This window comes from Salvelinus fontinalis, chromosome 38, assembly GCF_029448725.1.
Source record: "Salvelinus fontinalis isolate EN_2023a chromosome 38, ASM2944872v1, whole genome shotgun sequence".
Taxonomy (NCBI): Eukaryota; Metazoa; Chordata; class Actinopteri; order Salmoniformes; family Salmonidae; genus Salvelinus; species Salvelinus fontinalis.
The window spans coordinates 7,459,874-7,471,136 of NC_074702.1; the positions used below are offsets into that span (position 1 = coordinate 7,459,874).

General features: G+C 44.4%; 1 protein-coding gene and 1 long non-coding RNA gene across 2 annotated transcripts; both read right to left on the minus strand.

The window, feature by feature from the left end:
* Positions 1–25: 25 nt before the first annotated feature.
* LOC129837624 (GTP-binding protein 10-like) lies at positions 26–3,388 on the minus strand. The gene is made up of 10 exons (XM_055903934.1): positions 3,204–3,388; positions 2,602–2,795; positions 2,313–2,404; positions 2,026–2,170; positions 1,849–1,922; positions 1,643–1,695; positions 1,240–1,347; positions 1,052–1,129; positions 790–913; positions 26–685 (listed from the first exon to the last, which is right to left on the minus strand). The coding sequence occupies exons 1-10, from the start codon at positions 3,234–3,236 to the stop codon at positions 441–443; spliced, it is 1,146 nt and encodes a 381-aa protein (XP_055759909.1). The 5' UTR covers positions 3,237–3,388; the 3' UTR covers positions 26–440.
* A 1,366-nt stretch (positions 3,389–4,754) lies between these two features.
* LOC129837625 (uncharacterized) lies at positions 4,755–10,593 on the minus strand. The gene is made up of 6 exons (XR_008756732.1): positions 8,018–10,593; positions 7,650–7,737; positions 7,504–7,564; positions 7,174–7,376; positions 6,821–6,949; positions 4,755–6,537 (listed from the first exon to the last, which is right to left on the minus strand). It is a non-coding gene; the product is annotated as an uncharacterized LOC129837625 (long non-coding RNA).
* Between the last annotated feature and the right edge of the window lie 670 nt (positions 10,594–11,263).

Below are 11,263 nucleotides of genomic sequence, written 5' to 3' on the forward strand. Positions count from 1 at the left end.
AGGTAAAAGGTTATTGCTAAAGGAGGAAGCATTAATTAACATGTTTATTACTACATGGTGCAACATATTACATCAAACAAACAGTCAGAGACAACATCCAGCAGAAAAACACAAACATACTCCCCCCCCCCTTTTTGTCAGCCCTCTTTCTCGACCTCTGTAACTCTGTCCATAGTGTGGTCATAAGGGGAATGCAGGACGACAACACTCTTGCCTGGGTTATGACTGTGGGTGACATCATCGTCAGTGTTTTCCATAGATAGTCTCAAGCAGGGTGCAGAGCCAGGATGAATGTTGAGGAGTCATCCTACCTAGGGTATGATAGGTAGGAACATCACCCTGACTTCCACAATATTGAAAACATTCCAGGCTGAGTGAACATGAATCAAGTTCAAACCCTTTTTCAAAACATACTAACCCTGAATGTTTCACAGTTCAGCTCAAACTGAGGCGGTGGGGCCCCATGTGAGTGTGTTCTTGGCTGGGACCGCCCCTCTCAGCGCCTGTAGCCTATCACGGTGCAGGGAGTCCGCCGTTGCCATAGAGGCATCCTTGTCAAGTGATTGGCGGATACAGGTCTTGAGGTTCGCGATGCCAAAACCTGTGGCAGCTGAGATAGGAACCACATGTCTGAAGACCATGTTGTTCTTAGGAAGCATATCATCGGGTAAAAGGTGGGAGAACTCTGAAAGGGAGAAGCACAGCAGGGGGGCACTATGAGTAGTCTAATGTCACAGATCGTACACCTTAATTACCTAAGTTTATAATCTATGTATATCATTAGATTACCGTGTGGGTTTAGGAGTTGCTCCTGCAGCTCTGTGAGTTTGTCCTCTGCATCAGGCAGGTCCATCTTATTGACCACCAACACAGCAGGCTTACACGGGAGATCCTCCTTATACAGCTCCAACTCCTATACGGGGGGGGGGGGGGTCGAGAGAGGGGGCGGGCGGCAGCGAGTGGGACAAGGAGAGAGAGAACATATTGTGATACTGGTTCTTGGAGGGAGGGAGGGGGTGGTTTCTGTGTAGATGTGTCCTGCTAGCCTCACTTTAATTAAAAGTTGAACAGCCTCAAAAGCAGACCTAAAGGGCGTTTTGCTTGCCAGCTGGAAACCACAAACGTCCACCTATGACCAGAGAGAGAAGAGAGACTTCATCAGTATTACAGCTAGAGGCTTTCTCACCACAAATCTCCTTGAGACTTTGACCATAAATTGTGTTTGTGTTTAGGTCGAACCACAAAGAGCAGCTGTCTGGTCCTCTCCACGTGTTTGAGGAACTGGTGGCCCATGCCTCTATTCATGTGGGCCCCCTCTATCAGCCCTGGGAGGTCTGCCACTGAGATATACACCAATCCGAGAAGAGAACACAGAATGGACCAATCAGAGGACAGAATGGACCAATCAGAGGACAGAACACAGAATGGACCAATCAGAGGACAGAACACAGAATGGACCAATCAGAGGACAGAACACAGAATGGACCAATCAGAGGACAGAACACAGAATGGACCAATCAGACGAGAGAACACCGAGTATGTAACAACCAGAAGAAAGACAATCTTGAGAATGAACCAATCAGGTAAAGGAAACGACTGAGTTGCACAAAAGGGAGAAAGTGAGCTCATCTGCTTCTCTTACCTGTTTATGGTCTTCATACATAACCTTGCCAATCTCCGGTCTCAGAGTGGTGACTGCAGAACGACAACACAAACATTTACAATTCATAAATAATTCAAACATCATGGTGTCATCCTACATTCAAACATTTTACAAAAAAACTGGGTAATATATGGAACATTCACTTCAACGGGATGTGTGTGTGTAAATGTGTACTCAATACTCACAGGCATAGCTGGCAATCTGGGGTTTGGCGTGAGACAGGGCGGTCAGTAGAGAGGACTTTCCTGCATTGGGGAACCTGGTAATGATGGAGGGGGAAATCATGTAGTCAATGTGTTCCTGTATGATTGTGTGTGTGTGTGTGTGTGTGTGTGTGTGTGTGTGTGTGTGTCCTGTCTCACCCCACCAGGCCGAGGTCAGCGATGAGTTTGAGGTCCAGTCGTATCTGTCTGGTCTGGCCCTTACTGGGAAGGAACTCTGAGTGGTAGGATCCTCCTTGACCCCCTCTGGCCACCAGCACACGATCCCCCTCAGTGTTCAGCTTACCTATGGAGGGGATTGATGAACTATAGTCAGTTGAATTTACACCCAACACTCTCATCCTGAGTGCAGACATCAACATCATCTTCAACCAGTACACAGTGCCTTGTGTCAGTGAAGGAGGTGTATAATGTGTGTAAAGACTTACCGAGGACCTTTCCATCATCGTTGGTGACAGTAATGCCAGGAGGAGCCATGACTTCTTGGTCCTCTCCTTTCTGCCCCCTCAGAGCATGGACACTATATACACACACACACACACACAGAGACTTGGATTAGATTGCTGGTAGTTCATGTCATGACAATTCCAAAAAGGACATTAGAAATAATTGTTGTAAAATTCTTTAATGGGTTATCCAATATGTGTGCTGTCTACATATATAAGTGATCGACCGATGAGTTCACCATCCACCATGCGAGTTGTGGTCCAGACGTACCTGCTGTTGGTTCCTACTCCAGCGATGAAGCGTTTCTGGGGGGACTTATCCTTGACCCTCTTCAGAGTCATCTCCTTCTGAGCCACCACCCACACGTCTCCCCCTTTCCCTCCCTGACCCCCCAGACGGGTCAGCCCCACCCCCCCACTGCCCCCTCGCACATACAGACGCAGGTTGTCCACGAAGTTACCATACTGGAGGAAAGAGAATAGTGATGACATCATTGAACACTTTGCGTCAGACAACTGAAATATCTACAGCAATTAATATATTGTACTGTCTTCTACAATGACGTGGAAAGTAACGTTCGTTTCACTGTGTAGCCTATTTCAATTTCCATAGCTAGCAAGTTCATTGTAGAAACGACCATGTAAAACTGATAGAACAGCACAACCAACTAGCTAGCCCCGTCTACGAAACTGACCGTGAAGGGCAACAGAAGACCACCTACGACTAGCAAACTAAACTAACTAGCATGGCTATCTGGATAGTAGAGCCACACAGACAGGAGGGGTTAGTTATAAATATATTTGGTATAGCTAAGTTAGCTATCTTGTTAGCGAACTATGATGCAATTGTATTTATAACACTGAGTTACTAACCTTCCGGTAACAAATCCTACTGATCCAAACCATTTTGACTGAATATTTAGAAGTTACAGTTGACCGTTTGTGGCATTTTTGCCTGAAGACGTCAGATTAGCCGTTCACATGTGTTGTTTGAATAGGTTGTTTGGTGGTGGAACAGGAAACAGCAAACGGGGCGGTGATTCGATGATGTCAGCGTCAGTCAAGGTAGCTAGTCCCGGCTCCCTCTCCTCCCCAGCTAAACTATGCACACAAAATATTAGGCTATGTTTTGGGATTTTACCTGTAGTCATAGTCTACAAAGAAATCAGTGTTTTGAACAATAATTTGGTTACATCCCTTTGAAAAAGACTACTAGTATAGGCTATCAAAAGTGAAGTCATTTTAGGTTAGGCCCTATTTGTTTCTAACGTTACAGCATACTCTACCCTAAATTAATTAATTCATCCATTCAGTCAGTTGGTCGATCAGTCAGACATCATGTTTGTTCATAGGCTAACCTTGGTCAACTGTCAGCTCGTGCGCTCCTTGCATGTAGGCTATGACAGGGTATGAGGTGCGTGCGGTGTTTGACTCTAAAGAGCTCCGCCACGGAGTGGCCATGTGAGTCAGTCAATACGTCCACACAGTGAACCACACTTGGGATACGCACCCGCGTTGGATGGTGGTTTTAAAAACTGCAACAGCTGATAGGAACATAAGTAAGTCGCCTATATTTTGTTCATATCCTATAGAGGCTATGGAAGTGTTTCTTTGAGAGGGAGATCATTACGCACACCTCTGATTTCACAACTCACATTTTCTGTTTCTAAATGAGTGTATAATGGCCATCTGATCTGTCACAGTAGGCAGGTAGCCTATATTTTACTTGAGACTTCTTTCTCTTAGGCTATTTGTCTCTGCATTCCCATCTCTTGGCCACTCAGGGCTCTCTCCTATCGCGCTAGTCGGATGATGGTTTCTCTCCGTGGCTGGAGTCGTCTCCAGCGCCGGTGTATGCTCCTGACTCTCCCCACCGCCTCTTCCAACACCATGCCCAACATTTTGATCGGGGCGGGGGGAGTGGGGCTCGGTCTTGGTCTCGGTGGATTCAGGGCTCCTGGTAACCTGGACAAGATCGACTCTGGCTGCTGGGACTCGTCTTCCCTCGCGGTGATCCAGACAGCCGCCGCACTGTGGGATTTCATGACATACTTGCGCGCGTCGCAAAGGCAGAAGCACAACGAGCTGTTCCAAGAGTTCGCGCAGCACTTCTGGGCCATGTACGTGGACTGCATGCTGTCCCGCGCGCACGGACTGGGGAAGCGCGGCTTCACGACAACGCTGTCCGAGCTGCGTGTCATGGACAGCGTGTCATGGAAGTATCCCCAAATTGCGCACAGAATTAAACAGAGCGAGTGTTGTCTTTGGGCACAATGCTATGCGTAGGTCTACTGCAAGTGTGACAAGTGTTTCAGATTAACCATTGTCAAGTTGACCTCTTTCTTGTGCAATTCCCCACTTGAAAAGGACAGTCCCTCCACATGAAAAGTTTAACTGGATTTCACTCAATAAACAGCCATGGAATCAGTTGTTTGTCTTTTATTTACTATTCTTTGGTTGGCAGTAAACAGGTGAAAAACCTCAAAAAAGAGATGACAAATACAAGTGATTATTTGAGTTGACAGCCTAATTAAATACACAAAATTATCCACATTCACCTCAGAAACACATTTCTGCCATTATCAAATACAAGGTTTCCACTGTTAAGCAAATGTTTCCCAAAATAGAAACCCACCATTTTTAATCAAAAGAGCAGAATCAGTACACTTTTATCCAAATTTGCATTTTAGCCAAACACATTCAAAATACCTCTAGTAGCAAAAAACCCACTTATTTTCTAATCAGCAGTTAAGCAAACAAATCCTACATCTTTTAGCCAAAGATTTTCCAGACTATACATTTGTTACTGAATTAAGAACTTGGTTTACTAAGATTTCTACAAAGTTTAAATTACTTTTAACCATTTCAAACAAGTTCTATCAACAATGAATTTGGCTCTTCTTACTTTAAACCCCACAAACAACATTTGAAGTTATAAATACCACTGCAAAAGTCCTATCAAAGTTAAGAGTCTGTGTTTTCCAGAGTATCATTAGCAGTGCACTGCTTAAGTCAGTATAGTCAAACATGGCCAATATGGCGCTTACCGGCTGTCTTTCACAGTTTTGTGGAGGGCTTGGACTTGCACAGTCACCTTGATCACAAAGATGAAGTTTCCTTGGTCTTGTGGTTTTATAAATGCTCCTTTCACTGCGATCTAAAGACAACAGCAGAGCCAGGTGCTGGCACGCCCAGATTGCCTGGAAGATTTGTTCCACCTGGTTCACCACTGATTGAAGGAGGAGGAGTTTCACCACTGAGGAGCTCCCAGGCAGTTTGTCAGCATAATCTACCACCCTCCCGATCTAGTGTTTAATATTTAGACTTCTGCAATAGGTGGCTAAAAAAGATTGGATGTGTATGAACAGTTCTTAGCACCACGAGTAGCCTATACCGAGGACATGGCCTTCGATACGGCGCTTTGAATAGATATTTAAGCAGCTTGTCAGACATATTCAAACCTGAAAAGTTGTCTGAAGTCAAGTGTATACCCTAAATTCATATCCCATCTGTTGTGTGATATGCCTTATGAGAGTTTAGCAGGTTTATCCCAAAACGTATTTGGATGTTGCCTTATTCATTTCAGGATTTAGGTTTGCAACTTTCTATTGCTGATTTTGTGAACTATTCCTTCAAGGCGGGAAAAATATGAAGATCCTACAGTTAGATATGTCTGCTGCATTATCGCCAAAGACATGACAGTACGGAGGTAAGTGACTCAAATTATTTAGAATGTTGAAGAAACTCAATGTTGCTTTTTAGCAGATGCGTTGATAATCATATGGAAAAATAATAAAGAAAGTCAATTTGAATTTTTATTGCGTTTATCCATATATATGCCTATGTCAAAATAACATTGAGCCCTATAGGAGGCTTTATACCAATAGATGATTCATACCACTAAACTACAGCTCTCTTGGAGTTACCCTCATACAGGGAAGAGCAGGAATCCACTGAAGGTGCTGTGGTAAGATGAAACCTCATACACTACCCAGCCTTTGAAAAGGCGCATATGGACCGTATCATCCTTTTGCAGATGCAGAGCCACTCCATTGCACACACTCATTCGCAGCATTGTACTACTGACCATTCTGCAATATTCTCTGGCCATTCCTGTACATGTTTAGACCCCCACTAAATGCGATTTCATAAGAAACCATAGAGAATCGGAAGTAGTAGACTCATCTCACTGGTGCTGTGAAGATACCTGCATCAGAGGGAAGCAGAGAGAGATCAACAACACTGTCAGTTTCTCATGGGCCTTTTACGAGAGCGTCAACACCGTAATGTATCATGGGTAAATTGTGACTGACTGATCTACAAATAAAATAGACTAGTTATTTATGATGCAAGGTGATTTGTAGGTCAGTCAGTCGACTGCAATGTCGAATAAGCTCATGGACATTGGAGCAGCGTGTTTACTGATCTAGGACTCGCTGGCCCCCGCTGGCCCACGTGGACATGTGTATTGATGTGTAAGCAGTACCTACCTGTATGTGGGTTGTAGGTGTTGCCGATGTTTGTGAAGACTTTGGTGTAGATCAGTTTGGTCTCAGTATTGAAAGGTCCTACTTTTCCTGAGTTAGTCAAACCAGCAGAGAAGGCCAGCTTTGGTCTATCTTTGAGTACACAGGACACATACATAATGATAATGGAGAAACAAGTAAAATGAACAATGCAAGATGTCTTTGGAAATATCTTAGTCAGCCTTTGGAAATATCTTAGTCAGCAGACAAGAAAGGCAACAATTTAAACTTAGAAAATAAATGATAAAGTGGTGGCTGACGCATTTTAGCACTAAAGTTTTTATCAGAGCAAACTTGAGATAAAGTTGTCTGTTTACCTGTATTCTGTCTCTTCAGCTCCTCCACCTGGCTCCCCAAGGCGGACAGTTCTGCTGACATAAAGACAACAAATCAAACAGTTACCTAAACTTATTTATAAGCCATATATTCATATTACCTGTGTTGTCTGTCTTCAGCACCTCTATCTGGCTCTCCCTGGCTGTCACTCTGGCCTCCCTGGCTGACAGTGCTGCTGCTTGTGCTGGAGTTGTAGAATCAAATAAAAAAAATACTTTCAAGCATGTCATCTTCAAGCTATTGTTGATTCCTACTAAATTGTATCAATAGTAATAATTCCCTACTGATTGCTTATGATCATATCCGCATACCTGCATTGTCTCTTCAGCTCCTCTCCCAGCCTCTCACTGACGCTCAATCTGGTCTCCAGGGCTGAAATAACATGACAATGTATTCAGAAATTATAATGATTTAATTCAGGCAATCGAACAAGTCTCCCAGAGTAGTGTTGCTGTACCTTAGAGTGAATGGGCCGCTTGTTGATGTTCATTGGCATGAATCTTGCCCTGGAAGCAGAACCGAGCCATTTCCGCTAGATGGGCCAGCTGCAATGTCAAAAGTGGCCATTTTGTAAAAATCCATGAAAACAAAAATGTCACTTTTTGGTATTAATTTAAGGTTATGCATTAGGGTTAGCAGTGTGGTTAATTTTAGAGTTAATGTTAGGCTTAAAATCAGATTGCATGACTTTGTGGCTGTGCCAGCTAGTGACCACTCTGCAGAGCTGCTTCCAGAACAAGATTCATGGAAAAAAAACGCTAACCTGCCAATGGACATACATGTAAAGTCGTATGATTTATTTAATACAATAAAAATCCTTATTACCTGCATTGTCTCTCTTCAGTTCCTCCACTTGGCTCTCACTAGCTGTCAATCTGTTTCCCATGTACCTCAGCTCCACTCTCTGCTCCACCAGGATGGTTCCCATATTGTGCACCTTGTCTCTGTGCTTTCAGCTCAGTCCAGATGTCAAGACCACCATTATCACGGCTCTCCCACGTTCACTGTGACCCTGTAGAGTGGTGTCATTCTCCCTAGCCCCTTCACTCTCCCCATGTCCTAGACAGACAGAACAGCAACACCAGCAGAGCTGGTATTTCCTACTCAGAAGTAAAATGAGCAATAAGGATTTAAAAAAAAGTGAAATCATTGAAACTTGTTGAGCTTAAAATGTATTTTCAAAATATTGTTTCAATTATTATTATTTTTGTCCTTATCCCCCATTCTAGGGGGAGCAGATAAAGGGCAGATACATCTTGCAGAGTTGAAGAGAGATGTAATATTTAACCACAAGAGGGAATAATTGTCACATTTTGACAGGCTATTGTATTGTACACTGGTGTGCACCTGTATTTGTGTACTTTTTACCCATGACTTTACTTGTCCTTGGTGATATTTTAACATTCCACTGAGTTGCAACATGTGTTGGTTTCTCATGCATCAGGTTACCAAGACCAGTGTGTATAAAGAAAAGGACTGAGCCCAGTAGACTACATTAGTTCTGAAGAGGTATTGTTTCAGAATGAGGGATGCTGTAGCTCTGCTGGTGTTGTTGTTCTGTCTGTCTGGGACATGGGCTCAGGGCCAGAGTGGAGGGGTTAGGGAGAATGACATCACTCTACAGAGACCAAAACTTTCCGTGTTGCATTTATATTTTTGTTCAGTATAATTTAACGATTTTGTTCAGTTTGATTTTCAAGCTAATGTGTTACAAACAACAAAAATATAAACGCAACATGTAAAGTGTTGATCCCCTTACTCGAGCTGAAATAAAAGATCTCATTCATTTTCTATGTGCATAAAAAGCTTATTTCTCTCAGATTTTGAGCACAAATTTGTTTACATTCCCATTAGTGAGCATTTCTCCTTTGCCAAGATAGTCCATCCACCTGACAGGTGTGGCATATCAAGATGCTGATTAAACAGCATTACATAGGTACACCTTGTGCTAGGGACAATAAAAGGCCACTCTAAAATATGCAGTTTTGTCACACATCACAATGCCACAGATGTGTCAAGTTGAGGGAGCGTGCAATTGGCATGCTAACTGCAGGAATGTTACTTTCTCTACCATAAGCCACCTCCAATGTAATTTTAGAGAATTTAGCAGTATGTCCAACCGGCCTCACAACTGCAGACCATGTGTAACCACGCCAGCCCAGGACCTCCACAACAGGCTTCCTCACCTGCGGGATCGTCTGAGACCAGTCACCCTTTTGTGGGGAAAAACTCATTCTGATTGGCTGGTCCTGGCTCCAAGTGGGTGGGCCTATGCCCTCCCAGGCCCACCCATGACTGCACCCCTGCCCAGTCATGTGAAATCCAAAGATTAGGGGCCTAATTACTTTATTTCAATTTAGACAGATTTTCTTATATGAACTGTAACTCAGTAAAATCATTAATGATTGCATGTTGCATTTATACTTTTGTTCAGTATAGGTTTTTATTGGGTCTATTGGTATGTCAAAGAAACATTTTGTGTTCTTGGGGACCAATAGGGCCTAGATGATTGTGACAAATTTCACGAGTTTGGCTTCTCACCATCTGATGAACACATTGTGTACATTGGGTAGCATTGATAGAGTTTGGCATGATGGTTGATGTGGACGGTGGTCTGGGAGGCCAGCCCCCAGTCAACCCTCCAGGCTGGGTCAGCTTCCATTCGTGAACAAGTGGTTGTGCTGAGCATGCTGGCAGGGCCATCCTCCAGCCGTAGGACGTGGGTGTGCTGGCACCTCCCGGAAGTGAACTGAGGTTGAGCTGGCTGCTCCCATTGTGCAAGAAGCCTGAGGAGTCGAGGTTTATGCTGAGCCTGCTCGCGGTGCTAACCCCCGAGTGTAGCCGGTCATGGACCAGGGTTGAGCTGGCCCGCCTTAGCGCAGGGTGCCTATAGGATGGGTCGAGTCAAGAAACAGCATATGTAACAGTATAACTTTACGTCGTCCCCTCGCCCCGACACGGGCGCGAACCAGGGAACATCTGCACACATCAACAACGGTTGCTCACGAAGAGCAAGGGGCAACACTACTTAAGTCTCAGAGCAAGTGACGTAACTGATTGAAATGCCACTAGCGCGTACCCGCTAACTAGCTAGTCACTTCACATCCGTTACACTCACCCCCCTTTCAACCTCCTCCTTTTCCGCAGCAACCAGTGATCCGTGTCAACAGCATCAATGTAACAGTATAACTTTACACGGTCCCCTCGCCCCGACACGGGCGCGAACCAGGGACCCTCTGCACACATCAACAACGGTTGCCCACGAAGCATCGTTACCCATTGCTCCACAAAGGCAGAGCAAGGGGCAACACTACTTAAGTCTCAGAGCAAGTGACGTAACTGATTGAAATGCTACTAGCGCGTACCCGCTAACTAGCTAGCCATTTCACATCCGTTACACATGCACTTGTCGTACAGACTGTTTGTAAAACAGATATACAAAAGCGTGAAGAAGGATGCCGTTTAAATACTATGAGGGTGGTTGATTATTGAGATTGAGGCTGATTTGTAGCTAATGAAGATTGGATGTAGGTGAGCAAATTAGCGTGGTTACGCTCTATGACCAATTAAGGAGTTCCTTGCTAGTAGCCCGCGCGTTCCTATTCATTTTTATTTCACCTTTATTTAACTAGGCAAGTCAGTTAAGAACAAATTCTTATTTTCAATGACGGCCTAGGAACAGTGGGTTAACTGCCTTATTCAGGGATAGAACGACAGATTTTTATCTTGTCAGCTCGGGGATTCGATATCGCAACCTTTCGGTTACTAGTCCAACGCTCTAACCACTATGCTACCTGCCGCCCCAATATGGGTGTCTGGGCCCATATATGTATTTCCTGCCGCGTTCCAATATGAACGTTAACTACAATATAGCGTCATCAAATTAAATTTTAGTTACATTTTAGTTTCCTCGTCCAGTTCTTGAACCAGAAGAAGCCGCGCGATGGTTTGAGCGCGCGCTCTTTGCCGAGACTACGAATCTGTGGTCTTGCCCTATACCTGCCCTACGGGTGCAGCGTGACTGAACGAGTTTCGATGTGACGCTGAAGTCAAGCCAGAGAGGAAGAGGAA

What these genes read in the sequence shown, in the direction of transcription:
- LOC129837624 (XM_055903934.1), bottom strand. Translation starts at nt 3,236, where the DNA reads ATGGTTTGGATCAGTAGGATTTGTTACCGGAAG. An exon ending in GGAGTAGGAACCAACAGCAG is followed by an intron (nt 2,405 to 2,601) that starts GTACGTCTGGAC and finishes GTGTGTATATAG; the next exon opens with TGTCCATGCTCTGAGGGGGC. An exon ending in GCAACTCCTAAACCCACACG is followed by an intron (nt 686 to 789) that starts GTAATCTAATGA and finishes TCTCCCTTTCAG; the next exon opens with AGTTCTCCCACCTTTTACCC.